At 46.1% G+C, this 23847-nt stretch overlaps 1 protein-coding gene and 1 long non-coding RNA gene across 6 annotated transcripts in view; one reads left to right on the top strand and one right to left on the bottom strand.

The window, feature by feature from the left end:
• Positions 1-4268: 4268 nt before the first annotated feature.
• Positions 4269-9008, bottom strand: LOC132529853 (uncharacterized). The gene is made up of 3 exons (XR_009543593.1): positions 8732-9008; positions 7503-7597; positions 4269-4417 (listed from the first exon to the last, which is right to left on the bottom strand). It is a non-coding gene; the product is annotated as an uncharacterized LOC132529853 (long non-coding RNA).
• Positions 9009-9816: 808 nt separating this feature from the next.
• The window catches only part of ETV6 (ETS variant transcription factor 6), a 241102-nt gene continuing 227071 nt past the window's right edge, over positions 9817-23847 (top strand). For all 5 annotated transcript variants that reach the window (XR_009543592.1, XM_060166889.1, XM_060166887.1 and 2 more), the window contains exon 1: positions 9817-9978. Coding sequence is in view for 4 of the 5 variants with exons in the window: in XM_060166889.1 (XP_060022872.1) it covers positions 9946-9978 (33 nt within the window). In the remaining variant the exon portion in view is untranslated. The remainder of the gene's footprint in view (positions 9979-23847) is intronic.

The raw sequence follows: 23847 nt of genomic DNA, 5'->3' as shown, positions 1-23847 counted from the left end.
GCCACAGTTGTCCACTTTCAGATGCTGGCAGCATGGTGCCTGAGAACCATCTGCACTCAAGCCTGAACTTTTTCGTCCTTAGCAGAACTTTCTCGACATAGAGGACTTCTCATGAGGCCGTACGCGTGGGTTGACAGAGAGGAGGCGATTTAACAGGAGTAAGAGCCGTGAGGATCCGAGCCAGTGGCTCAGGTAACTTCCTCATGCCTTTAGGACCTGCTTGTGCCCAAACTCGTGTATATTACTTCCACTCAAGTCGGAGCGCTGCTGTGCGTGCCCAGCATGGTGGCTTCCCGGGTCAAACAACACCGCATTCAAAACGGGCAGATCAGGTTCCATGACAACGTGGCAGTCCAAAGTCAAGCATACAGTCTCTTCTAGGGTTCCGTAGCAAACCAGAAGCTGTTTCTTAAAAGGAGAGTGTTTATCTTTAGAAGATGGCATAGCTTTGCTCCAGAGTCCTAAAGGTCTGCAGTGTAATTCACATAATCCTGCCAAGGGCCCCTACAACATCCCTATCTGTCATGGGCATTTCAGATCTCAGTGGGTCTTCTGGATCAAAGGGCTCAACGGGCAGAGGAGCAGTCACACAGCTTGGGCCTGTTGCAGAGTCTTCTCCTACGTGAGGTCCCATTGAAACCTGGAGGCGCGGTGGAAGTCGTGCTTCTTTCTCTGGAGTGGGAAGGCCTAGATCCAGCAACTTGTTCACCTTACTAGAGATATCTTGACCATGCCCCAGATCAGAGGAGGCAGTAACTAAGGTGGAAAGCCCCTAAGCTTTTGTGAAATTTATTCTCACCCTCTGGATAGCTGCTACTTCCTGCTCATCAGGTCCAGTCAACATGCTATCATTACTGTAATGGACCAAAACAATATTTTGTGGAATGGAGAGGCAATCAAGGTCTTTTCAGACTAGATGATGATAGAAGGCTGTAGAGTTGTTATAGGCTTGAGATAGGGCAGTAAAGGGTATTGTCAGCCCTACCAGTTGAAAGCTAACTGCTTTTTGTAGTCTTTACTATGGGAATTAAGAAGTATTCACCAGATCAAGTGCTGCATACTAGGTACCAAGGCTTGTACTGATGTGCTCCAATAAGGAAATCTCATTTGGAGTAGCAGATGCATTTGGAGTTATGACCTAATGAAGTTCACCATAACCCACCATCATTCTTCAAGACCTATCTCTTTTTCTTTTTTCTTAATTAATTAATTTATTTTTGGCTCCGTTGGGTCTCCGTTGCTGCGCGCAGGCTTTACCTAGTTGCGGCGAGCGAGGGCTACTCTTTGTTGCGGTGCGCGGGCTTCTCATTGCGGTGGTGTCTCTTGTTGCGAAGCACAGGCTCTAGGCACGCAAGTTTCCATAGTTGTGGCACGCGGATTTAATAGCTGTGGCTCGTGGGCTCTAGAGTGCAGGCTCAGTAGTTGTGGCATACAGGCTTAGTTGCTCCGCGGCATCTTCCTGGACCAGGGCTTGAACCCGTGTCCCCTGCATTGGCAGGCGGATTCTTAACCACTGTGCCACCAGGGAAGTCCAAGACCTAGCTCTCATTCACAGGCCAATAGGTGAAATGAATGGGAATGTAGTAGAAATCACCACTTCTCCAACCTTTAAGAACTTTATGGTGGCACTAATCTCTGTAATTCCTCCAGGAATGCTATATCATTTGATTTACTATTTTAGCAAGTAAAAGCCATTCTAGGAACTTCTTTCTGGCCTTCTATCATAAACCCCTCACTTCATAATTTGGGGAACACTGCGGGGATTCTGCCATTTGATGAATATGTAAATTCCAACTCTGCATTTCAGAACTGGGAAAATAATCATGGGGTGGGTTTGGGTATCCACCAAGCCCACTGTGAATTGGGCTCAAGTCAAAACTCCACCTATTGGGTTGCTAGGAATCAGTGTTAATTCAGAGCCAGTGTGCAGTAACTGCCCCCAATTCTCGTTGTTCCCCCTTCCCTGATGCAAAACCATACTGGTAGGTGGCCACATGTGCCTGTGGGGAAGGGTGGGCAGAAGATTTACAGCATACATTTTTGGCAGTGTAGCAGGTTTCTTCCTCAAGGAGACCTGCCTCCCCTTAATTTAAGGGGCTCTGCATCTATATGTGGACTGAATCAAGTCTGGGATTCAGTTGAGGATCCAGCACTGTCTGTTTTTGGGACTCAAGTCAGAATTTTTGACTCTAGACCTAGAGCTTTTCTGTGTATACAAGTCAAGTAAGACTTTAATAGGATGTCTATTAATTTCAGTCCTAGGGAGATCCCAATAAATTAGCCAATACCAAAGATCAAACCATGGTGATTAATTATCACTTTAGCTTTGCTATCCATTATGATAACCATGTTTTCTTATCTCTGGTAGTTAAAATAGTTAAGCAATGTCACTTGACACCTGTCACTCCAGTATCCCACCATCCCCAGTGAATTCAGGGAGCCCAGTCTAATGGCAGCATTCATGGCTTAGAGAATGGCTACTACAGAACTCTGCAGGGGTGCTGGTGTTTGCTTCAACAATGCACCACTTAAAGCGTTGTTCAAGGGAGTGTCTTCTGAACCCTCCCAGGTCATAATTAGGGGAGAGCGGTAGTTCTTACATAATAAATCCACTCCAGCATTCCAACTCCTTATCTTTTGGATACCTTCCATTTATACAGTGTGAGGTGGATTTATGAAAGAGGTGATTTTCAGGTTCTACTTGACAGAAAACAAATAGTTTCATAGTTTGTGTGTGTGGGTGGAGTTTTGAGTAATGTGGGACAAGGCCTGAGGATAGCAATGGGAGTAATGAAGTAAGAGATTTGAGCAGAGATAGAAGATTCAGTAGTGATTATAGATAAACTATACAAGTTCTGTGGAAAAAGGAAGTGGCAATAATCCAAACTGGAGTTGCCACTTCTGGCAAGATAAAGGAGAATCTGTGAATGAAACAGAAAGATTTGGGAAGAGACGATATTTATGGCATAAAAGAGAGCAGCATGTCAAAAATTATTTTGAGGTTCATTAACTTGGAGGTTGATAATATGATGGCATTATTAAGAGAGATTGGGATGCCATAGGGAGAAGGCATATGGAATACAATAGTTTGAAGGTTAGATGGGGGATGATGTGACAGAGAACTGAAAAATTCTAAAAATATAACAGCAGGAGAGGGCTATGGGAAGCTGATCATTTTGCGTAGTGACTTTGTAACGTGACAACTTAGCTAGATTGAAATACATTCTCAGAATTCCCTTCTCTGTATGTTTCCAGTTAGCGTGGGACACAGGAGAGAGTCTGGAGTGACTTGGAAGGTAGAAATGAAGCAGCATGTGTCACTCATCTGTTGCCTCCCTCATTGGTGTGTGGCAGTGTCTGGGCCACTGACTGCTCCACCTTCACCATGATCCTCCTTCAGCTTCTGCAACTCCTGATCCAGGAGTGTGTGTGTGTGTGTGTGTGTGTGTGTGTGTGTGTGTGTGTGTGTGTGTGTGTGTGTGTGTGTGTGTGTGTGTGTGTGTGTGTGTGTGTGTGTGTGTGTGTGTGTGTGTGTGTGTGTGTGTGTGTGTGTGTGTGTGTGTGTGTGTGTGTGTGTGTGTGTGTGTGTGTGTGCCTTTAGTTCCATGACAAAGGGCCCCAGCTTGTGCAGGACACCCAGGACATCAAGGTCAGAGGCAATGAGATTGACATAGGTTTCAGTCCATTCTCGTGGGCTCCAGCTCATGCTTTTGAGTTCTAGCTTTTTCTTGGTTTCACCCATAGTTGAGCATAGATTTCACCCATTTCTTGATTTCTTGGTTTCACCCAGCTGGAAGATCTGCTCTTCCCAACTGCCTGCTGTATATATGTATATTTCCTTTACTGTATCAGTCAGCATGCCATCAGAAATACACAATCATTCTCTCTCTCTCTCTCTCTATATATATATACACAATACACTCCCACAACACACACACGGAGGTAATTCTGCCTGAATGCACCCTGACTGATATAGTAAAGAAAATATATAGTTTAAGGCAGTGACTCTTAAGATTTAAAAACCCATGTCTTCTTTGGATAAGCAGAAACATTTCTCCTCTTCTTTCCCACCCCACCAGTTATGACAGATCCTTTTTACAGAAGCATGCCCATTAGGTTAAGGAATTCTGATTTGGCAGAGATATGTGGATGGTGTTTTTTTGTGGGGTTTTTTTTTTTTTTGCAGTTTATATTTTTTAAATGTTATTATTTTCATTGTAAAAACATAACATTATACTACAATAATGGCCATGTTTTTTAATTAAGCACATCCACTTCCACATGGTTCTTAACTTCATTCTTCCCCACTTCTCGCCACTCCTCATCACTCTTTTGGAGGATAAAGACTAGACATTCAGGTTCCTCTTCCAGTTTGTATGTAGAAAGTCACAAGAGACCATAATTCATTCCCTAACACCTAAAACAAACCAGATAATCTACATAATTATAATTTAAAAAACCATCAGAGAGATGAGAGCACAAAGAAACCTAAGTGAATTAAGTTTCAGAAAATGACAATCCTTCAAATGAAAGAAAAGATCCACAGTGGTTCTCACCCCTGACTGAAGTATAGGACTCCACCATAGATGATGGCAAGGAGAAATCAGCCTGACTTTTAACAAATTTTAATGGCCGTGGGTGGGCTTATACGACAGATTAGAATCCAGGGGAATCACAGGCACAGAGTGCAACTATACTACCTCACTATTCTTTCCCATTGATATTCACTAACTACTGGGATAGGGCCATAAACAGAAGGGCAGGGAAGAAGAGCTGAGAGACACTCTCAGAGACACATTGGGCTTTTAGTTAAGAAAGACTTGTAGAGGGTGGGAGAGCTGAGAGAAAACCCATGGCACTCCAGGCCTTCAGCTAAGAAAAATTGAGGGTCAGGGCAGGAGAGAAGGGAGAGCCTGCCTGAAGGCTTGATAGCTAATGAAGACATCAAGCAAGGCAGAACAGCTGAGATAACAGCTCTAAGACAGTATTTGCTTATAGGAAAAGTTCTGATCTTGCCTTCAAAATATTTGAAACCTGTGGTGAACTGAATCAAACTGAAAAATTACAACAAAGCCCCCATCTAGCTCAACTATAGATTATATCTACTCAGCTCCAATTCTAGTGGTCTTATAGGAGAATGTGTGTGGCCCTTTTTGGAGGAAAATATTTAATTCATTGTCTACTGTATTTTTACAGAAAATGTATGTAGTTTTACAGAAAATGTATGTAGTTTTACATAAAATGTCCAGCATAGAGTAAAAAATAGCAAGACACACACACAAAAGAGCAAGAAAATGTAACTCATGGTCAAGTAAGGAAACCAACTGAAGTTAACCAAGAAAACCTCACATTTGAGAATTATCACATTATAACAAAAATGCTAAAGGACTTTAAAAAAAAAGGTAGAACCCATAAATAAAGATATGAGCAACTTCAGAAAAGTGATGGAGAATATTAAAAAATGGAAATGCTAAAAATACAGTATCAGAAGTAAAGAACTTGATAGGCTTAGCAGTAAGTTGGACAATAACGGAGGAAAAAAACTTGGAAAAGAGATAAATAGAAAGCATCCAAATTGAAAGTCAAAGAGAAAAAATGATAAATACAATAGAGCATTTGGGTCTATTGAACAATGTCAGTTGGTCTAACACTTGTATCATTGCAGGAAAAAAAAAAAGGAGTAGAAAGAATGGGCAGAAAACAATATTCAAAGAGATAACAGATCAGAATTTTCCAAAACTGACGAAAGATACCAACTTATAGGTCCAAGAACTGTAGCCAACATCAAGAAGAATAAATACAAACAAACCAAAAAAACCCCACATGTAGGCACATCCTAGTCACAATTCTGAAAACCAAGTTTAGAGACCAGATCTTAATGACAGCCAGAGAAAAAAAGACATTACACACAGGGAGCTAAAATATGAACTACAAATGACTCTTAAAAATAATGGAGACAGAGATGGAATGAAATGTTTAAAGTGCCAAAAGGAAAAAAAATATCTGTCAACCTAAAATTTTATACACAGTTGAAAATTATCCTTCAAAAATGAATGTGAAATAAAGACATTCTGACACAAAGAAAGCTGAGAGACTTTATCTCCAACAAGAAATGCCAAAGAAGTTCTTGAGGCCAAACAGAAATGATACTAGATCTGCAAGAGGGAATAAGAAAGTACCAGAAAGGATAAATAGCTGGACAGATTAAAAAGAGACATATTTTAGTACCTTCATTATACACACATATTTACAATATTAAAAAAAAAATCAAAACCCCCTACAATGTATGGTGGGTTTTGTAACACAGGTAGAAATAAAATATAGGACGATATCATAAAGGATGGGAGAGGGATAAATGAAATTATGCTGTTGTAAGTTTCTTATATATTTATGAGATAGAATAATATTATTTGAAGATAGACTGTGGTAATTAAAGATGCAAATTGTAATTTCTAGAGCAACCACTATATTTAATGTAAAAAAGAAACACTAGAAAGACCATCTAGGAATTTAAATGGAATATGAAAAAAAATACCTAATTACCCCAAAGAAGTCAGGAAACAAGGAATAGAGAAACACCTGACAAATGGGAATGAGTGAATGAAAACAACTTCCCTTGACTACTATTACTGAGTGGTTTTGGAAATTAGTTTTGCTACAGACTTTATCAAGTCTGTTTTTCATGAATTAAACCTAAAACTACAAGGCAAAATATAGCTATATGTGGAGCTTATACTGCAGTTAAATCATTTCGACACAATTAACATTGTTTGAATCACAAATAATATAAAGCTGCTTTATACATTTCCTATATGGTCAAAAGTTAAGACAAGAAGCAAGATGTCCATTCTAACACACATTTGCAGCAGTTCTATTTTCTGAACTCAAACTACAGTTCCAGCAGTGGTTTTTGGATTTTGATGCAAGTGAAAAGGATATTTTCATATTTAAAATCCACTTCACTGTGCAGTTGAGGCACTTCTACCTTTCAATTGGAAGTGATTAATCTGCAATGTAATGACACGCTAAAGGGGAAATATCAAGAGAATTTATAGAATTCCAATAAAATTGTATAAATGCCTTATAAGCAATAAGTATGCTCAAGTAGAACCATATGCTCATGGATTGATGCATTTGGCAGGATCCTATCTGGATGAAAAGATACTTCCAAATGAAATATGTGAAATCTCATGACAGATCACCATTAGCAGATAAACATTTGCAGTCAATTTTGATGATAGAGAACATTTAGTTTAAACTGGGGTTTAACTAAGTGAAATGTTATCCCCCTTAAAAAAAAAAAAAGAGTTCCATTCCTCTCATTGTTAGACCTGTATTACAACTCTTATTATTACACCTTATATTTTGTCAATAAAAACAAAACTGTACATATTTGTTTTCTCTATTGCTATATAAGTATCTACATATTCTCAATTTTGTCTCTTGGAGCACAAAGCCTAAAATATTCACTATTGGGCCCTTTCCAGAAAGAAATCACCAACCCCTGGCTAAATGCAATGTTTTCCACAGCTGCTACTGCGTAGTTTGCTTTGGAACCACACACAGTCTCCTTTACACGCCACTTTTGTTGAGTCACCTGGAGAAGGTAACGAGGAGATAGAACAAAGTTGAGAGTTAATTCAGTCCTGAGGTTAAATAATGGTAGCTAACGTTCATTGAGCAGATAAAGTATATAATAAGAACTCAGATAATTCATCACTTTGTACATATTTGCTCATTTAATAAATACTCACAGGAATCTTAGGAGATAGGTAATATTCCCCACCCCATTTTACCCAAGCTGAGAGAGTGAGTTGCCAAAGATCATGCTGATAAGTAAGGGATGTAGAGGTTTACAGGACTTAACCCAGCAATGGGACATCAGAACCAACGCCTGCAACACCAGCCGAGGGATCAAAAGTAGACGCGTGTGTGTGGGTTGAGGTGGGAGCAGCAGGTGGTCCAGGGCAGAAGAGCTGGTGTGGACATGAGCGCTCTCGGGAAGGACAGGACTACCACGTGACATGGACTGCTGAGGTCCTCGGAGACTCACAAAATCCCATTATTCCCACCATCCCAGCAATAGGACTCTTTTCCCATTCCAACCCCTTTAATAAATTCTGGTTCAGAGTGTTCTTCGAATGAGCGTGTGAAGAAGTCTGAACACAATTTATTATGTGGAGAGATGAAGGCAAGTGGGTAGGAAAAATCCGTGTAATGGGGAGGGTCTGGGAAATCTGTCCTGGTTTATCTGTATATACTATAGACACACATTATACATATGTATTTATATATTTGTAATTTAATACACATCCACACATTAAAGCCGTACGTATTAGCAGGGTTTAGAATTTAAACATAAGTATAATGTTCTCAACCTTCTGCAGTGGACACTTCAGAGCATTTTCAGAGACTATAAATAACAATAAAAATCATAGAGTGATCAGACTGCACGTACTCAAGGCTAGAACCTTCAGCCCGACAGGATTTAACCTCCTCTCAATTGTTTTTCCAACCAAATATTCCTCCCCCGGCAGGATCCCGGGGTCATCCCATCCGCCAATGATGGTTTCAGAGAAGCAGTCCTGGGGAGGGGTATTATCTCCAGGAACACGTCCTGTCAACTTTGCAGTCGAGTCACCTATTTCGGTTGGTAGCGGCCGCTATTGCTTTAAAAAGACAGAGGATTTCGAAACAGGGAGGAAGGGGGGGTCAGGAAAAGGAACTCAACTGCCTTTGATAACCTCCCAACAGCCTTTCCTTCTCCAGGACGCGTGCTCGGCTGGGGCAGCGCCCGCATCCCCGGCCTGGCGGGCGCGCGCACCTCCTCTTTTCCGGGCGCCCACCTTCGCGGGGAATCCCCCGCGGCCAGGCTGGGCTTCTGCCGGCGGCCGCCCCGCTTTGTCTCCGACGTCGCGCTCAGCGACTCGCTCGCTCGCTAGCTCGCCCCTTTACCCCGGTGCGGGCTGTAACCCGATCTCCCATTTCCTGGTGGATTCTCTTAAAGAGGCCGCGGTCGAGAAGCAGAACAAAGGCTATTGTTTTACTTCCTCCTTCGGATTCCGCGTCCTTACCGGAATGTCCCTTCCTATATAATTATTTTCATTGCGTCTGCGCTCGGCGGGGGGTGGGGAAACCCTGTGCCTTTCAATGTATCCAAGAGACGGAGCTAGGGGAGGGGAGGCGTTTAATAAAACCTGTTCTGAGGTTTCTGGGGCCCCGATGGAACGTTTCTCGGCGTGTCTTCCGCGAGCCAGGCGGCGGCCCAGCGGAGCCTAGGACGCCCCGCGCCAGGCCGGCGGGGGCCGCGCCGCCCGCCTAGTTAGCAGCCGCGGCCTCGCGCGGCCCCGCTCCCCGGGATCCTCCGCCCGCGCCCCCGCCGCCGCCCCTCCCCCACCCCGGCCCGGCTTTTATTTCTCCGATGCGGGGCTGTAACCCGATCTTTTATTTCCTGGTGGCTCCTTTAAGAGGCAGAGCTCAGTGCTGGGAATTCACGTCAGTTTCTGCACTGAAACTCTCAAGATCAATGAGCAAAGAGCTTTCTTAGTTCTGCCTTTCAGTTTCTCTCTTCCAGGAAGGAAAACATTCGAGAGAGAGAGCGAGGGAGAGCGGCGGGAGGGCGGGGGGCGGGGGCGCCGGCCCGGGTGGGAGGAGAGAGCGGGAGGCCGGCCGGGCTGCGTCCCGGGTCGCCGCGCCGCACCGCGACCTGCAGACCCCGCCGCCGCGCCGCCCGGCTCCCACGCCCCCGCCGCCCCGCGCGGCGACTCCGCCGGCGCCCGCCCCGCCCCGCGCGCTCGCGGCCCCCCGGGGCGGCCGCCGGGAGAGATGCTGCAAGAAACTTCTTAAATGACTGCGTCCGGCCGGCTGTGGAGCGTTTCTGGGTTGGGGAGAGGAAAGGAAAGTGGAAAAAAACTGAGAACTTCCTGATCTCTCTCGCTGTGAGACATGTCTGAGACTCCTGCTCAGTGTAGCATTAAGGTAAAGATCTTCTCCCCCTCCCTCTCCGGGGTGGAAAACCTTGAGCTGCACCGGCCCGGCCAGTCGTACTGGGCTCTTCAGTTGTGAGGGGACTGTTGCAGTCGCTCTGTTCGCAGGAAATTATTTGGGGCGCCGGGGAAGGAGACGCGGCTCGCGGCGGCAGCGTACCCTTTAGTGTAACCTTGCTGCTCCCCCCCTCCCGCCGAGCGCCCTGTCGGCTCCTGCGCCCTCACCTCACCCCTTTGCTTTTTGACAATGAAATGCCAGTCACTGTCGGTCTGGAGGAGCCCGAGTGGTCTCCAGGACTGTAAAACACCCCCGTAATTAGTGCGCCTTTAAAAAAACCTGGTCCCTATTCGTACTCCCAACATGTGACCGAAATGGAACTTTTGTTCCCGAGGGGTGGTCTCCTTAGAAAAAAAAGTTCTCCGGCTCCATTGGGATTGGAATCATTTCTTTTTTTTAAGGGCTCACAGAGTCGGATCAGACAGATTCCCCCCCACCCCCGCATTGTAATTGCAAGCGCTTGTCGGAGAGACAGTCGTGGTGTCAGCTTTTCCTGGGCATTGCACAATGAATTTCTTTTCTTTCTTTTTTTTTTCCCTTTAAACCAAGGTGAATAAAGTCGCTGAATGGTTATTTTACTCTGATGCATGTGAACGCTGAGCAATCCCAAAGTAGAAAACTCCCGTGTTGCAGAGAGGGAGAATTACCTAAGTGACCAGACAAAATGACCTTCCCAGTTTGACAGTGCAGAGAGGAGAGCTAAGAGTAGAAATCTCCCAGCTTTCTGGCCATGGTTTTCAGTATTGTAAATGCAAGATGGTGAAGGATGTTTGCAAACACAGCATTTACCTTCCAAGTAGTTGTGTGTGTACATTTATATATATGTGTGTCTATAAAGGCTAGTGGTGTTGCGGTTTGTTGCTTCTAGAAAGTTGTCGTAAAGTTTGCCACCGTGAGGAGGCAGACTGATTTGTCCATCTCCCCCAATTATTTTGCCCGTCCTTGCATTTGGTGTGCACTTCCATTTCACTGTTCCATCAGTACCCAGATGGAAAAGCCTTTTGCTTCTGTGAGACGCTGAAGCTCCTGAAGTTTGTGGCTTGGCCCATTAACTGTGTTCATTGAGGGAACCCTGCAGAGACAATGCACAAGTAACCAGTTTTCTTCATCTATGGAGAATTCGAGAAACCTTTCCTGCTTTAACATGGCTTTTCCATAGGATCTGTTTAGAGGAAACAGTATTTTCTCATGTTTGCTTATTAGGGTTTCATAATTATACTCAGGTGTTAGTGTTTCTTATCAGGCAAGATTCTCATGGGGTTTGAATTAGGGCTAATGTGAACTGAAAAGGTGGGTTGGGTTTCTTTGTTTTTGCCTCGCAAAAAAATGCCCGGTGGAACTTTCGGGTTTCTGTGTTTGTACATATCTGGGGATAGCAGTATGTCTGCGGTAGCAGGGGAGTGTCAGAGTAAAGATGTTAGGTAGGTTTATACTTCAAAACCAATTTCTTTTGCTGTATAAATTTGATTCTACGAGTTCAGGAAAATCCTACGGTATGCCTGATCTAATTTATCTGACACTACATAACACAAACAGAGGTAACTGAATACTAGGGTATGAAATCAGTAAATTGTATTTAGCTCTATGGCAATAAATCTGACCTGGGGAGAACCTGGACCAACTATGAGATAGTGATTTTAGGGTGAAAACAACAAAAAACAAGCCTTTCTGTGACTTTTCTCGATGTCTCTTCTAAAGAGACTGCATATGCCCCCTGTTCTGAGGGGCTTATGTTTGGGTACTGCAGGTGCTCACCTTATTGTACCCCAGTGGAAGGCTACAGCAGCCCTTTCCTTACACACATGGATGGAATCATTCCTAAACCCAGACAGCACAGTGTCTTACATGTGACATAAAAATTGCAGCCGTAGTTTGTATATCATTTTTTTCCTTATTGTTTACCCCGCAGTTCTTTTCGGGAGCCTCTTTTCTCACTCTGTATTTCTCTGTAATTAGATTTAATGGTCTTCACTAGTAATGAAAGTATCGCTTTTATTTTGGATTGCTCTTTATGGAACCAGAATATGACTGTTTGCTTGGACTGTGCATATGTTTAAATGCACATATGTGAAGTGCGTTTTTCCACAGAGTTTGTTTAGTTTGCAACGTTCCAGTAAGAAGCGCCGGAGATCAAGGACTGGGCTTATTCTAGCTTGTCTGAAAATGCTCTGGTGATGTGTGCGGTGTTTCCCTCAGTCCTTGGGATGTGGTACAGTGACTGCATAATAAAAAATGTTTGCTGGGAACCCACAAGAACTGGGATTTTTTTCTACAGTCCAGTAAACAATAAAGTTTTCTGTGGAGCAGAGAATGAGTGTCAGGAGCTTTCAAGGATGACCTGATGGCTCTGATATCCTGAGGACATGTGACACGGAAGGCTCTCTGTGTGGAGAGATTTCCTTCACTCCTCCTGTCTACTCCTGAAACCTTCCTCCCTGGCTCTCATTCCTTACAAGCAGCTGGTCAGCAGGCAGTAAATTCCTCAGCAGCTGGTGTGATGGAGCACAGAGGAGCCTGACCAGAGGCAGCCACAGAGGGAAGTACTCTGTTTACTTCTGTGCTAGAAAAGAGTAGTGTACGATTTCGGTGGAATTTCCAGGGTGAAAGTTTCTGAATCAGTCAGTGACATCTTTGTATCACTTTCATGGTGGTGGTTGCTGATGAATGCCTGATATTGGCTTTTATATTTCTTTTGCACTTTATAAGCATGTTCCCGGCACCGCAGGGAAGTTAATATCAGACACATGTTTATAGCAGAAGACAGGTTGACCAGCCCAAGGTCACCCAAACTATGGCTGCGCCCCACTGTTTGTCTGCACTGGGCGCCCTCATCGTGAGAGATTAAATGCTTCCATTCCTGACCATTTGGGGTTGTTTCAATGTAAGGACGGGGTCACCTAACTCTGTAAAAAGTCAAATTATTTTTTTCGGAGGATCGTGTGGCTGACTGCTGGGTACGGGAGAAAGGAAGAGGCTATCTTTTCCATCATCAGCCTTCACCTTCAAGTCACCTGTTCAGTTTTAACTTCAGCCAAGTTGCAGTGGAAAGTAACTATGGCCCAGCAGACACAGCCCTGCGTAAGGCTGGCTGGGCGGCCGGCTAGAACTATCCAGGATAGTACAGAGAAATAGTTGCGTAACATTCCTGGCCCCTCCTTTCCCTGCCCTCCGTACTGGTTGGCTTTTTTAGCGGAATGCAATCTCTATTTTGCTGCTTTCTGGGAGTCTCTGGGTTTCCCCTCCTGGGCTCTGAGCTCCTTGGGTTTAGTGGCGATTATCTTTGCGTCCTGGTGCCCACCTTGGCACCTGGCTCAGAAATGTGTGTCAGTAACGTTCGCTGACTTGCAGTGAAGCATGGAAGGAGGTCAGTACCCTTTCCGCTCTCTGTCCTGTGTGCTCGGAGTGACTTAACACTTCACCCACAGGCTAGCATACAGTGGTTACTAGGGCCACCCTGCTGTCACAGGAGGCCTAGAGCGCTCCCTTGGGTGTCTGCCTAAAAATTATTACTGGTAGAATTTTGGCCTAATAATAATGTTTTCTTATTTTGATAACATTTTCAAAAACTGCTTTTGTGTCTCAACAAACAACATGGAACTGGGTAAAAGATACGAGACAGGGGCTTGAGGAATCACTGGAGAAGGTTCAGATTAGCAGGCTTCTAAGTTTTCCCCAGGGTCTTCAGCAAGTGAATCAGGGAACTTTGAGAATCTAAGAGCTGAGAGACTATAAAGATCACCTGGGCCAACGTCTGATTTGAGTGTATTTTTTTGCTGTGTTGGGTCTTTGTTGCTGCGCACGGGCTTTCTCTAGTTGCGGTGAGCGGGGGCTACTCTCCATTGCGGGGCGCGGGCTTCTTACTGCAGTGGCTTCTCTTGTTGCGGAGCGCGGGCTCTAGGGGCACGGGCTTAGTTGCTCCGCGTCATGTGGGATCTTCCTGGACCAGGGCTTGAACCCATGTCCCCTGTATTGGCAGGCGGATTCTTATTTATTTATTTATTTATTTATGGTTTCGTTGGGTCTTCGTTGCTGTGTGCGGGCTTTCTCTAGCTGCGGTGAGCGGGGTCTACTCTTTGTTACACTATGCGGGCTTCTCATTGCAGTGGCTTCTCTTGTGGCAGAACACAGGCTCTAGGCCTGCGGGCTTCAGTAGTTGTGGCACGTGGGCTCCAGTAGTTGTGGCTCGCAGGCTCTAGAGCACAGGCTCAGTAGTTGTGGCGCGCGGGCTCGGTTGCTCCGCGGCATGTGGGATCTTCCCAGACCAGGGATCGAATCCGTGTGCCCTGCATTGGCAGGCAGATTCTTAACCACTGCACCAACCAGGGAAGCCCGGCAGGAGGATTCTTAACCACTGCGCCACTAGGGAAGTCCCTACAACGTCTGATTTTTATGGAGAGGAGGTCCACACAGCTAAATTGTTTGCTTCAGCTGATCGGTGACTGAGCCAGGTTTAGAGCAACGCAGACCCCCTGGTTCTCAGGCCCCTGTCCCTCACTGGGCTGGGTTCACGGTGCATCCCTATGAGAGGCCAAGGAGATTCGATACAACAGGCTGCACACTCTCTAGCACTTCCCAGCTTGGTCCATTTTAATCGAAAGCCAGCTGGTATGAGGGCACAGAGGTACGTGCCAAGGAAGATGGTGTGTGTTGGAGCCCTGGGTCCAGAGGGTATATTGTTAGATGTGAGAAGAGGAAGGAGTAGGAGGGGGGGATGAGGGAAGAAGGGCTTCATGGACTTGTATTTGCACCACCATCTACAGCAATACATTTTTTGTATTCTGGTAGAAAGCATGTAGCATTAAATTTACCATCTTAACCATTTTTAAGGGTACAGTTCAGTCGTGTTGTCTGTTCACGTTGTTGTGCAACTGATCTCTAGAACTTTTTCATCTTGCAACACTGAAACTCTATACTCACTCAACACCCATTTCCCCTCTCCCCTTCTCCCAGCCCTCCGTAACCACCTTCCTATTTTCTTTCTGATTTTGACTACTTTAAATAGTTCATACGAGTGGAATCATACTTTCTTTATTTCACTTAGCATAATGGCCTGGAGCCTCATCCATGTTGCAGTATGTGACAGGATTTCCTTTTCTTCAAGGCTGTGTAATATTCCATTTTATGTATTTGCCATATTTTCTTTATCCATTCGTCTGTTGATGGACATCTGGGTTGCTCTCATCTCACAGGTGTTGTGAATACTGCGGCGGTGAACATGGCTGTACAAATGCCTCTTTGAGATCCTGCTTTGAGTTCTTTGGATTTATACCCAAAGATGGGATGGTGGGGTGCAGTGGTACTTTTTTATACCATGTGAGGGACTGGTACTTCTCTTTTGGGCTGAGGGTGCTGGACCTGTTAGCAGGGCCTTTTCTGAGGAATCCTTGAGGGGGCCCTAGGCTCAACTGTACACCTTAATTATTACACAGTAGGCTCTGCATCAGCTAAAAACATGGCAGCTGGTCCTAGGGAAGTAGCTTACCTCTTTAGCATAGGTAATTGAAGGGAAGAAACACCCCAAATAACGGGCACCAGAGGAAGGTGGAACTAAAACAAATTCTGGGCATCTGAGTTGAGCACACTGAGGCAGGCTGGGGGCAGGTGGGGAGGGCGTGTGAGGACCATCTTGAAGAGCAGGTGCGTTCTGTTACGGATGTTGAAAAGTTGCCCTGTGGTGTGGATCTCCCGGTGCCAAACGAAGCCCCCTAGGGTGTGGGGTGTACAAACGAAGTATTTGTCTCTGTGAATGCTACTTCAGGAGACGCACTGATGGTGGTTTTCTGGCAGAGTCCTTCACTGCCGCATTTGTTGTAGAAACCAGCCTCTGTGTGGATGCGTTGAATAGCACGAGTGTAAGTTGACGCAGGGTTCCCACGCCAGAAGGGGCCCAGCTTAAAGACCAGTCGCTGCCAAGCCTAGTATTTGGAGAGAGAAAGGGTAAAGTTAGTGAGAAGTTAGAACAATAGCCTGTTAAAAAACAAACACATTTTCATTGATTTTTGAACATACAGGAACCAGCCTAATAGAGCGTGGCTTTCCAGGGTGTCTCAGGCTGAGCCTCCGTGCGAACAGGCAGAAATGACTTGTGTCCACACCATCAGCTGGTGAGAAATGAGGGCTGCCGTGTGCTGGAGACGGTACCTTCCGCATCGAAATAGTACCATCAGTATGTTGCTTGCTCTGTGAATTTTCTTGATCACCCTTTCTTTTTAGATAGTGAAAGTATACAGTTCAGCCTGGTCTTTGGCTAAATGACCTTGAATTTGGGGAGTATGTGGGGTGGTGACAAGGAAGGTATTAGCCTGTGTTTGTTAGGTGTGGAGCCCCAGATGAGCTAATTGCTTACTCAGGCCTGTGGACTAAGCGTATGGGAAACTGTGGAACACCTGCGTTTGGGAGCCTTGTAAGGTCTGGGTAATTAAAGGGGTTTGTGTGCTGCGTTGGTGGTCATCCTGCATCATCACCACCATCGTTTATTGGATACTGCTGTGTGCTGGTCCTTGGGCTAAGCGTTTTATCTGCATTATCTCGTTTGCTCTTTACTACTCCCTCCGGGATGCAGGTTTTCTCCCTGTTTTGCAAAGGAGGAGCCTGAAGCCCATAGCTGTGAAGCGATGTATTGGTCTGAGATCTTCCAGGCTGTACTCTGGCCCGAGCTTCACCGAGTCTACATCTCGGGACTGCAGTTCCAAAGCACTTTCTCTCCTGACCCAAGACGCAAGGACAGCCACCTTTATGAAGAAAGTTAGGAAACCCAGAGTAATGGGGCTGTGGGGGAGCTTCCCACAGGCCAAGATGAGAGGTGGGAATTGAGCCGGCAGAGATGCTCCTTCCCTCTCTGGGTGGGTGCCCCCTAACCGGCCCTCTCGTGGCAGGGTAGCCAGATGGTCACGTCGCACCACCCACCTTGGAATGGACGTCCAGATCTCCCATTTGTACACCAACCCCTGATGTTCTCTAGTGATACTTTGTCTGTGGGTGGGTTCATTTGTGCCCTTTTCATGTTTTTCTCAGAAATCTTTTCCCTCTCTGCCTCGCTCTGCTTTCCCCCAGTGTCTCCTTACCCCATCATCAGGTGATCAGGTGGGTGACAGGCCAGGGCCGTGTTGTCTCATCCTGCCCACCCTCGGAGCTAGACACCTTGGTCACACCCTGGTCAGTCTCTCTCCTTCCACTGCTTTTTTTTTTTTTTTCAATTTCAAACTTTTTACACAATCCACGAATGCAATGCTTTTTAAAAACCATCCCTCATGTCCATCTGAAGATACTGTGTGATTTCTAGGAATCTATTTGATGTCTCTTCAGGTGTTCCCTGATTTCCCCCCCCCACCAAAGGAATCATCTTTTTTCTTAATAAATTTATTTATTTATTTTTGACTGCCTTGGGTCTTTGTTGCTACACGTGGGCTTTCTCTAGTTGCGGCGAGCGGGGGCTACTCTTCGTTGCGGTGCGCGGGCTTCTCATTGCGGTGGCTTCTCTTTGTTTCGGAGCATGGTCTCTAGGTGCGCAGGCTTCAGTAGTTGTGGCATGTGGGCTCAGTAGTAGGGGCTCGCGGGCTTAGTTACTCCCCAGCATGTGGGATCTTCCTGGACCAGGGCTCAAACCTGTGTCCCCCTCATTGGCAGGATTCTTAAGCACTGCGCCACCAGGGAAGCCCTATCTTTTTTCTTGATAGCTTGATACCTGACCCTACTGGCCTTGTTCTAATTTCCCGGAATGAAGGGAGAATTTGGGCCCTCTGACTTTATACATTTGTGGATTTGAAGAGCTTTAATGAAGCCTGTCTTCAGAGCAGACATAGGGAAGGAAGCACACAGAGACATGGCGTGGAGGGAGTTAAGAAGAGACTAAGAAAGCCTAAGTCCTGATCTCATGAAACAGATGAGGAAACTGGCCCGTGCAGCATTTAAATAGCCTGCTTGAGATCACAGTACTCTTCAAAGCTGAGCTGGAGTCAGGATCCAGGTGTTCTGTCCCGGGACCGTGTTCCACTCACACCAGGAAAATTGGCAAAAAGCAGACAAGACCTCAGAAAGCATAGCTTCATGGTGAGGACTCCTATCTAGAGAGTGAAACCCCTTTGTCTGGTACCACACAATGACCGACAGCATTAATGATCATCATTATGACCTTGTCCAAGTTGAAGACAAACTGTAAATTATGAGATTTAGGAAGTTAGGAAATAGTGTCATGCATTTTGGAAAGCTGTCCAGCGAAAATGGTTGGCATAGAAATAACGTTACGTTTTTAGAAGGCCACGCTTCAGCTATCTGGACGAATGACTTATAAAAATAATACCTTACTCCCCAAAGAAGACAGGAAAGAACTACCCAGTAAATCTGCACGCTCACCGGAGCTCGTGTGTTCCTCGGGGGTATTTTCCCTTTGTATGTGGGAGTCAGACACACGGAAAACGGTCTTATTTCCTGAATGACCTGGAAAGGGCGTGTGGCCCCGCTGGTGTGAGCACCGTGGGTGCGTACGCTCAGTGATGTGACTGTTGATCCCGTGTAGTTCCAGTCAGCGCTGCTTCAGAGTTTGATTTGCACTTTGTTCTGCCTGATGCTATTCATTGGTTCTTCTCTGTAACACTGATTTCCCTTAAGGGGATGGTAAGTTCCCGAGAAGAGGGGAGCGGTCATTGCCATACCGTGAAGAGCTTCTAGGGGAAGGAAGGACCCTGTAGTAGACAGACCTGAGTGCGAATGCTGCTTCTTGAACTTGTTCATCTTAAGCTTGAACCTGTTAAGTCATCTGAAGTGGTAATAAAAACACCTGTCTTTGGGGGCCGTTGGCACTGCCTTACGTTGTTTTAAAAACACCCAAACTTAGTTATTCTCCCTCTTTATATATCCTCCCATCACAGGGATCTAGAAGGGGCGAGAGACTTTCTAGTCCCGTGCCTGCCTTATACCGTTGAGAAAATGGAGCTCAGAGATGTGACGGTATTGCTCGAGCTCCCGTGGCTGGTTTGTGGCACCGCCTGAACTGAACTCCAGGCCTTGCAGGTGGGCCAGCTCCCAGGCTGGGCTCTTCTCACCGTCGCCATGAGTTTCTCCCAGGGTTGGGGTCGCTCAGTCAGCGCTCAGCAGAGCCTCGCTTTTGACTTTCATTGAATACAGACCCCAGTAACAGGAGCAAGGAGCCAGCTGTAATTATGGTAGAAACAGATGCCTCTTGCATCTTCAAATTGTGAGGGCAGAGCTAGTAGGGTTCTGAATAAGTTTCCAGAGATGAAAGGAGAGGAAAAACCCCGAAGCCTGGAAGTACTGTGCAGGGCCTCTGATGGGCGTTATTACTCAGCCCTCAAGTATTCAAACCTATTCAGGGATCTGCCTGTTCATACAGTTGCTTATTATTTGTGACCGGGCCGAGACTCGAGAGGGAGCGTCCATTCTTCAGTCCGCTTCTGTGTGGCATGCAGCCCCGTGTCTGTCTGACCACAGAGCAGACACTGTTTGCCGTGGGCGGTGAATTTCCAGTTCCAAGCGTCAGGAGTGGATGGCTCTTCGTGGAGGTTTAGACGGAAGAGTTTGAAGAAGCCAAATTTGTAACTTTGGGGCATGAGGGAACCTTTGTTTTTAGTAAATGTGAAGAGGGGCGCTGAAGTATTTGTTAGCAGTCTTTTGCTGTGGACTTACAGTGCGTTCCTGCGTTTTCCTTTGATATCCATTTTAAATGAGAAGATGAAGTGGGGCCTGGAAAATAGCCCTTTTTGAGGAACAGGGGAGAGAATGTGCGCGGCCTCCGCCGCCGTCCCCAGAAGCAGGTGTGGGCACTTTTAGGCCGTTGAGGAAAGAGCTTAGGTCTGGAGAGCAACCGTTCCTCTCCCTTCGCCCTGGAAAACACAAGAGAACTTTGGTGATCTTTCTGCTCAGCTCTCTTGCAGCCCTCTCCGGTGGGTTATGATGAGGCCAGGTGGCTTCATCTTTCTGAAGATTTCTCTGTATCATGAGGTCACTAATCCCTGATTCTGTGACATCCCCTGTACACGAGGAAGCAGCAACCAAAGATGAGATACTGACTCTCAAGTATTTCCTGGAAGAAATGAGCTACAGATAGAAATCAGCATTGTAATTAAAAAAAAAAAAATCAACCCCCAAAGAACAGCCTTTCTGTCTCTGAAGTCACCCGTGTCCCTAACACCTCCCTGGGTCTCTGGGGAAAGTGTGGGTCTAGGTGTGCAGCGGTGGCCTTGCGTGTACCAGCCTGGCTGTGGTGTGGCCAGAACAGTGCTGGCATCCCTGACGAAGACTCCAGGTGAAGAGACAGTTTGGGACCAGTATTGTCTGAAGCCTAATAATTAGTACTCGGATAAATAGATCTGCCACTGGTGTAGCCAAGAGGAACCGTACCTGAGATGTTATAAAAGGGGAGCAGGCGTTTGCTGAGTACTTTTCTGGACTGCTTGGTGGAAGCTCAGACAGGGAAGGCAACTTCTTTCCATGTTACTTCCTTCCTTCATTGTTCTAGACCATATATCTTTCCCAGACACTATCTGTGACCGTCACGTCGGCCTCCTGCCAGAGCAGACCACGTGGTCGTGTCTCCTGACTCAGCCATCTGGTCCAGCGCTGTCTTTTCGTGTGTAGGTTTGTGATCACAGGCCGGGCACCCGAGGGGACAGAAGTGAGTTCTCATTTCTTTGGGCCTCTGTGGGTGCTCTTGTGTCCAAATTCCTGCCCTGGAGTTGGCACATCTGGTTTTGGGAACTGGGCAATCTGAAAGATTGGCCCCCTCATGCATTTGGTAGCTGCCGTGTCCTCCTTTCGACTTGAGATCTGAAAAATCCGGGTCATGAGTTCACTTGACTGGTGCCTTGTTCTGTCGAGACCGTGGCTCTCCTCATGGTCTTGACAGTCGTGGCCAGTGATGGGTGGGGACGGCAGGTCAGGATCACTCTCACTCTGCACCTCTCCATCTGGCCTGTCTCCAAAGTGAGGTGCTCTGGGTGGGAGAACTGTCACTTAAGGGTGAATTCTGAGTGGCCTAGGTCCCCAGTCTGGGTGAGTCTCCTCTTCTCCCGGTTGTGGAGATCTGAATGACCCAGTTTGGCTGACGACAGCTCAAGTCCCCTGGAAGGCTGCCAGCTCCATGTTTGACTCTGTGCCCCCGAGTCCTGCCCCGGGTCTGCTGACTTGAACACTTTAGGGTGAGTTGGGATGGGAGACCATACCCGTTGGGAAGGCAAGAGGCTTTGCCCTCAGACCCAGAGAAACAAAGCCTCTCTCCGAAGTTGGCATTCTGCTCTTGTGCACCTCTGAGGCTCTGTGCTCCTGGCGGGGCCGTGCATGAGTGGTGAGGGCACGCTTCTCGGAAGCAAAAGTCAGCTGCAGGTCAGAAGCAGTTTTTGGATACGATGGAATCCTGGGGGAATGCTGGCGAGCACAGGAAGGCTGCAGTGGTGATCCTCTAATCTCTTTCAGCATGCTGTAAGGGGATCTTTAACTTTCACCCAGACGGGAGGGAGATGGGCACAGGGACCTAGGTGTTGGGTTACATCTCAAGTAGGGCACCTATTAGTATACCCGTCTTACGTGCTCCCACCCTCCCTGGCACCTTGGCTTTTTCTAAGCTCCCTACCCTAGAAAATGAATAAAGATCCACTGACATCAACGGCAGATTTATTTCTCATTTTCTGGGTGCAAGGTCGTGGGCTCTGCTTGGAGATGTGTGGGACGAGGCCTCGGAGGGAAAAGAACCTTAAAAATGCAAGAAAAGGCAGAAAGCCACGCACACCCCGCCGAAAGGCCCTGCCTGTTATTCCAGCAGAGGGACGAGCCGGGCCCCGGGGTGCAAGTCACTGTTAACCTTAGCCTGCTTTTCTGAGAATTTGTCTGTCTCGAAAGATTTGGTGAAATGGCCAAGTGGAGCTTCTGTAAGGTAGGGGGATGCCTGCGCGTGCTTTCGTGGTCAGCCATGGCCTTGAACAGTCCCATTGAAGGGAACGATGGTTCTGGGTACGTTTCCATTTCAACTGTGGTATTTAAAGGTTTGCCATGGCGAGGGGTGTGGGTGGACGGGAGTATAGTCCTCTTGCCTCTTGGTTAGTTTTATCTAGGTTATAGGTGAAAATGAGTTCGCAACACCTCCTGTTTCTTATTTGGGTCCATTTAGGATGACCTGCAGAGCCTAGTTTGGGCAAATCTCGTTATCCTACCCGATGCACGTTTGTGGACCGCCAGGCTACATGTCAGATGGATTATGAGGAAGGATCCACTTCACAGCTCTGGCCCCCATATTGGTGCTTGTGATTCTTCTTGGGGTCTTGTATATACTTAGGGTGCTTTTCTCTCTTAATCCTTCTGGGACTCCGCCTGGGGCTGTGTTGACAAGGTTGCGCCACTTTGGGGAAGTTTTGGCCTCACGCTTCCCCAGGTGGGGTCCAGCTGGCTGCACTTTGGGCAGTTGATGGTACTTAGAGCTTCAGGGGTTTCCATTTGCCAGAAAGGTAATCTCTCAGCTGGCCCTAGTGGCCGCAGGGCACACATGTTAGGCTTTGGGGGAAATTCACAATTTCAGCTTCGCTCTTTGTTCGCATCTTGTGTACATTAATGGCCTCATAATTGAAGTGCATTGAACTATTGCTCCACAATCCAAAGCCTGGAAAGTAGCTTCTTTGGGTCAGGGAAAGGTTTCTAAGTACAGTTATTGAAGGCTCAAGCTTAAAAACCAACACTGGAGGTTAGAAGTAGCGTGTTCTAGAGGGAACAGTGCGAGGGTAGCTGACACCAGGTCTTTTTGCACTATTTTTAGTTCTGGTCGGGACTGTATGGGGTGGCTTGTGCTTCCTGGGACATCATTCTGCTTTTATTCCAAGGGTTTGTTCTTGTGACTCTGTATATGTGCAGATGTATTGCATGCTCATAGGATCGTATGTCTCAGCAATCATGGCATAATCTGTTTTCCAGCATATAGAGTGAAAGATTGCATGAAACCCAGCCTTGTGGCAAAGAAACCCTACATGTAGATGTAAAATATATCTCCTTGGAGGGCTGGCTTCCTGATGGGCTATAAACGGATTGTTAAACAGCAATGCGAGGGGCTGTTAACAAGCTGTTTCTAAGAGCATCTCCCTGGTCTGGTCTGAAAAGGTAATGTGTACATATTGCAGCTATGAAACAGTTTGCCTGTGGTGCTTATATGTTGGTAGATTGTGTGTGTGTGTGTGTGTGTGGGGGGGTATTTTCAGTGGTGAATGGACTGAAAAGATAATTTTTTTCATTGACGTATAGTTGATTTACAATATTGTGTTAGTTTCAGGTGTATAGCAAAGTGATTTGGTTATACATATATGTGTATATATCTATATTCTTTTCTCCAATTCTTTTCCATTACAGTTTATTACAAGGTATTGAATATAGTTCCCTGTGCTATACAGTAGAACCTTATTTATCTATTTATATCTAGTAGTGTGTATCTGTTAAATCTGTACTCCTAATTTATTCCTCACCCCCCTTCCCCTTTGGTAGCCATAAGTTTGTTTTATATGTCTGTGTGTCTGTTTCTGTTCTGTAAATTTTTCAGGAATTTGTATTATTTTTTAGATTCCACATATAAGTAATATCATATAACATTTGTCTTTCTCTTTCTGACTGACTTCACGTAGTAAGATAATCTCTACATCCGTCCGTGTTGCTGCAAATGGTATTATTTCATTCTTTTTTATCGCTGAGTAATATTCCACTGTATATATGTACCGTGTCTTCTTTATCCATTCATCTGCCGATGGACACTTAGGTTGCTTCCATGTCTCGGCTATTGTAAATAGTGCTGCTGTGAATGCTGGGGTGCATGTATCT

Source organism: Lagenorhynchus albirostris, chromosome 11 (assembly GCF_949774975.1).
Source record: "Lagenorhynchus albirostris chromosome 11, mLagAlb1.1, whole genome shotgun sequence".
NCBI lineage: Eukaryota > Metazoa > Chordata > Mammalia > Artiodactyla > Delphinidae > Lagenorhynchus > Lagenorhynchus albirostris.
The sequence above is the reverse complement of the archived record's forward strand: the minus strand, read 5'-3'. Positions and strand labels throughout refer to the sequence as shown.